The sequence below is a fragment of the Sinocyclocheilus anshuiensis genome, unplaced genomic scaffold, assembly GCF_001515605.1.
Source record: "Sinocyclocheilus anshuiensis isolate Anshui unplaced genomic scaffold, SAMN03320099.WGS_v1.1 scaffold469, whole genome shotgun sequence".
In the NCBI taxonomy this organism is placed as follows: domain Eukaryota; kingdom Metazoa; phylum Chordata; class Actinopteri; order Cypriniformes; family Cyprinidae; genus Sinocyclocheilus; species Sinocyclocheilus anshuiensis.
The window spans coordinates 136412-141860 of NW_015537995.1; the positions used below are offsets into that span (position 1 = coordinate 136412).

The 5449-nt window shown below is 35.1% G+C and overlaps 1 protein-coding gene across 1 annotated transcript; it reads left to right on the top strand.

Annotated features, from left to right (window-relative positions):
- The first annotated feature begins 722 nt into the window (after positions 1–722).
- Positions 723–4636, top strand: cnn1a (calponin 1, basic, smooth muscle, a). The gene is made up of 7 exons (XM_016470623.1): positions 723–782; positions 1625–1746; positions 2111–2177; positions 2773–2910; positions 3025–3141; positions 3983–4129; positions 4424–4636. Exons 1-7 carry the CDS (start codon positions 723–725, stop codon positions 4634–4636), a joined length of 864 nt encoding a protein of 287 aa, XP_016326109.1.
- Positions 4637–5449: the final 813 nt, after the last annotated feature.

Below are 5449 nucleotides of genomic sequence, written 5' to 3' on the forward strand. Positions count from 1 at the left end.
CTATTTGTCATCCTTCCATCCATCCATCCATTGCTATTTGTCATCCCTCCATCCAATGTTTCCTACATTTCCTTTATTGGTAAATGTATTATAAAGGTATGCAACATAACCCACCAAATTCACAAGAAAAGAAATATACTCAAGAAATATATACAGTATATATAATCTTTTTCATTCTCCTCCTTTTCCATATACAGATACAGAAACTCACTAATGTGATGAACTTATTTTTAGAATTCACTTTGGATTCTTTCTGTTATAAATATGTCTACAAACATGACAGCTGTAGGACCATCATGACCAAATAAAGTCTTCAAATTCCGTCTGTCTCTCTCTCTCTCCATCCACCACCATCTCCCTGCCCTCCCTGCTTAATTTATTATTACCTTTACTATAACACTAGTAATAATTTACTATTATTACTTTTGCTCTTTTGAATTAAACCAAATGCAGAGAAGAAAACGTATGTCATTTGGAATTTTCCTTTTTGTTAAACTATTCCTTTAGAGCTAATTTGACCCATGCATTCCAGCAGTACAATCATGATTGGTCAGGTGGCTAAGAGGCCTCAGCCAATGAGGTGCAGACTTGTACAGTATAACAAACAGACTGAGGGGCATTTAAAAGATGGAGAGAGATCAGAGCAGAACTCCTGGGCCGCAGCTCAGAGAGCAGATATATACGGATCACAGGAGCATCAACAGGACTCGACTTGAGAGACCATGAGCACCCAGTTCAGCAAAGGACCCACATTTGGACTCTCCGCTGATGTCAGGAATAAGGTATGTGCACTTTATAATACAAATGCAATAAACTTGCAAGCCCAGACTGCATACGAAAGTCAAATAGATGTTGTTTATCAACTTTGCTCAACAGTTTTGCCCTATGACAATTCTGTGCCACAATGGAATTCCAACAATGCATTTCCTCATTAAAAAACAATTGTCACACTTATATCCAGTACAAATATTGGAATGCATTTAGAAAAGAAACATGAACTTAGTTAGAGGTTAAACTTTTAAGGAAACTTTGAGGTAAATGGAAAACCCCTTCCATTGGGGTATGAGTTGCTAAACAACAACATTTCCAAAACATTTGTCTGAAAAAATGAATTTATTTTTGCTATTATAGCCCTTTCATAAAAAAAAAATATTTTAGCATTACATGCTGTGAACAATGGATGGTTAATGAAACTTTAGGGATGATCTCTATTTACTGACATCAATGAAATATACACCAAATTAGTGTATGACTTCAATAAATATCATACTATTAATTTAGATGAGAAACTCCATTTTGTTCAGAATTATGGGTTAGTGTATCATCATTGCTATGAGAAATGTAACTATGATCTAAGTGGACATACAAAACAGGAAGCTTGCGTAAATGTTTATATCCATCCTGTTCATGCTTGAATTTACTTCCAGAGGCTAGAACAGAGACACACTGTGCTAAATTTACAACAACAACTAAAATAAATATATATAGTAAAATACAAGCAAAATTTTAAAGGCCTAAACTGTTTTCTGCAGTGGTTAGCAAACAGCTTGCATCTATAACATTAGAAAATGTTAGTATAAAACAATGTAAATTATGTGGAAAAAAATAACTTTTTACATCACAGCTGGCACAGAAGTATGACCCTCAGACGGAGGAGGCCCTGAGGATGTGGATCCATGAGGTCACAGGTCGAACGGTTCCTGACAACTTCATGGAGGGACTGAAGGACGGCGTGATCCTGTGCGAGTGAGTTTCACCAATGAAAGACAGTTCATAACCATTTAACCAGCAAAGGCTCATTCAGAAATAAAAATACATTACTTTATGTTTATGACTTGATATGTTACCAAACAACCAATTAAAGGTTATTTAGGGACAATAAACACACACACACACACACACACACACACACACACACACAAAATAATTCATAATTGAGACAATTTAAATAGAAATAATCAAAAGTGAATATAAGCCAAATAAGTAAAAAGTAGAAAGAAGCCAAAAGTGAAAAGTTATCAAGGGTAAAAACTAAAGGTTAACACATAAATTACACAAAACATTTTTGAGCTCGGTGTAATTGCTCTTATACTGTGTTTTTGTTCACTAGGCTGATCAACAAACTGCAACCTGGATCTGTTCCGAAGGTCAATCATTCAACCCTGAACTGGCACAAGGTAGTGTGTATAGGCTATCAGCAATATTCGAATTTTGAGGCATCACTCGTGTGCAAATTTGTGTGCATAGTGGTGACGACTTGGATGTCGCTGTTATGTTTTGAAATGAAAGCTATGAGCCACATTTTTGCCATTTTAAGAATGCAACTTATGTTTGTTACAAACATAATGTCATTAGTGCATGTACTAGATGCCACGGTACGTGCTGAGAAATGCAGAGAATGTAGATGTGTACAGAATTTAGCTCTAAGCGCCATTAGGATTAAACTAATTGATTAAAAGACTGACGCAGACCGGCTTTTCTTTGGCACTGTCAAAGTGGTTATTGATTTAAAATGCAAATAGTTACAGAAGATAAGACAAACATGCAATTAAAAGTAGTTTGCATGAACAAGGAATGCAGCACAAGAGTCAAACTCTTCTAATGAATGGACTATTTTACCTCATTAACTCCAGTCTGTTTAAAGTACTTGAACTGTGGCGTTGACCTACAATGAGCATGGCATAGTGGTATTTATGACACAAGGCACATTTTGGAGAAATATAGGGATCTATCCATTCCTAACTTCATACCTATTCCTTCAATCTCTCTTAGTTAGAGAACATCACTCACTTTATTCGAGCCATCGGTGAATACGGCCTGAAACCACATGACATCTTTGAGGCCAATGACCTTTTCGAGGACATGAACCACACCCAGGTCCAGTGTACCCTCGCTGCATTGGCTGGAGTGGTGAGAAAAGATGATAAAACTCTTTAATATGCAGCTTGAACAACCTGTGAATACAACCAAAGATACTGTAAGTCATGTTTTTTATGTCTTTTTCCATGTTCTCTCTCCAACCAGGCGAAGACTAAAGGCTTCTACACAAAAAGTGACATCGGTGTGAAGTATGCAGCAAAAAAGCAAAGGAAATTCAATCCTGACAAGATGAAAGCAGGGGATAGCATTATCAGCCAGCAGGTCACATGACAAACACTTGACATAAGATGCATCAATGAGAAATGTCAATGCAACAGAAAACATTTTGAATAATAGAAAAACATGACATGCATTTATACAGAAATGGAAATGAGTCAAGAGTATGTAAATATACTAGTTTGAATTACACTTGTATTTGATTTGAATGTAAAACACATTCTATGTTTCTTGTATCTACAGTTTGACAATTTAAAAAAAATACTACTGTTTAAAAGTGTGAGATTAGAATTTTTTAGTGTTTTGAAAGAAGTAAATACAGGAATATTGTGAAATATTATCGCAATTAAAAATAACTTATCTATTTAAATATATTTTAAAATATCATTTATTCCTGTCATGCAAAGCTGAATTTCCAGCATCAGTTTTCAGTGTCACATGATCCTTTAGAAATCATTCTAATATGCTGATTTGCTGTTTTTGCTGTTCTTGTGCTGCTTCATTTTTTACTAATTTTTATTTATTTATTTATTTATTATTATTTTTTTTATTTTTTTTTGGTGAAAACTGTGATACATTTATTGGAAACAGAAATCTTTTGTAACATTACAAATGTGTTACTGTTACTTTTGATCAATTTAATGTGTCCTTGCTGAATAAAAAGCTGCTTCATTTTTTACTTATTTTTATTTATTTATTTATTTTTATTTTTTTTTTATTATTTTTTTGGTGAAAACTGTGATACATTTATTGGAAACAGAACTCTTTTGTAACATTACAAATGTGTTTACTGTTACTTTTGATCAATTTAATGTGTCCTTGCTGAATAAAAATATCTAAACATTTGAACTATAGTATATAAAATACATTTCATGTGAATTCACAGATGGGCTCCAACAAATTTGCCAGCCAAAAGGGCATGACCTCCTATGGAACCAGGCGCCATCTCTATGATCCCAATATAGGCATGGAGAAACCAGCGGATCGATCCACTATAAACCTCCAAATGGGCACCAACAAATGTGCCAGCATGGTGAGGCCGCATGCTGCATTAACACCAAAATCACCCTAATTATGAGATGAGCACTCTGTTCATGTCCTCCTCGGATACTGAGGATTATTATTTATATGTCAACACTCATAATAGTAAAATGGGTGCATGTGTGTCTTGATTACTGATGACAGTAAAACACTTACACCATCAATTAACCTCCATGCTACTGAAAAATACTGAACAATTCAGAAAGCACACTGGACATTTCTAGAAAGTTGAAGAATGCAATTTTAATATGTTCAATATATTAACTTTGTCTTTGTCCTGCTGTAGGCTGGAATGTTTGCTCTTGGCACGGCGAGACAGGTGACAGAAAAGAACGTGAATCTAGACCCGGTGGACACTACAACCGTGTCTCTGCAGATGGGAACCAACAAAGTGCCGTCTCAGAGCGGCCTCACCCCGATGGGAGGCTCACGTCTAGTGTACGACCACAAATACTGTGCCAAGCCTAATGAACAAGATGGCATTGATTTTCTTAATTAATACACTTACACTCTGGTATTCAGCATTAGTAGACGATGTCCCTTTCTCCTGATCCCAGACCAGCTTAACTAAAACAAATAATCATCTTTATGTGGACAATGTATTAGGCATACAGTGCTTACTTAGAGAATCAATTAAGCTGCTCTCTGGTTAGTTTAAAGGGGATCATCTACCACACAAAAACTCCAAATCGACTGGTTTAGGTGCTTCATTATGGGTCAGTCATAGTCTGCCTTATATATTAACCTTTGTCTTTAAATTCCTCAAAATTTGATGTAATTGGTCTTTAGTGTCAGAATATCAGAAGTTACAAAGGTGATTAAACATAAACCAAAAATCATCAGTAAGTGTCTATGTCTATGTTATTTGTCTGAAGTGTCTCCTACATTTGGTTCCTTGCCATCAGTGGTTAATTTATATTCTGTAGGGTCATTAAACAAAACATTTAGTTTAATTGTTCACACTCAAAAAATAGATGAATGTTCAGAATTTACATTGTGTAAGTATTTAGGAAGTGTTGCGATTTGCGCATTTTACACTTTTGAACTTTTCAGCCTGTGCTTGCATATGCCTGCTTAATGTTTAAGATGTTTGTTTTAATGTTTAACAAAACATTTCTTGGTGGCTGCACATATATAATTATTGTTTGTCACTATTTCATTACTATTATCATTTTAATTGTGGCAAAAAACATGATTGCCTTAGTCCTAGTCCTAGGCCTATATCCTTACGAAATCTATTGACAGTATTATGGACAGTGATGGTGACTTTACCATAATACTGAATGATTATATTGGACCATGGCACCAAGGT

Bases quoted from the DNA above. Each gene is read 5' to 3' on its own strand.
- cnn1a (XM_016470623.1), top strand. From the start codon at position 723: ATGAGCACCCAGTTCAGCAAAGGACCCACATTTGGACTCTCCGCTGAT. The intron at 2,911-3,024 runs GTGAGAAAAGAT...CTCTCCAACCAG, and splicing joins TCGCTGCATTGGCTGGAGTG to GCGAAGACTAAAGGCTTCTA. The intron at 3,142-3,982 runs GTCACATGACAA...GTGAATTCACAG, and splicing joins ATAGCATTATCAGCCAGCAG to ATGGGCTCCAACAAATTTGC.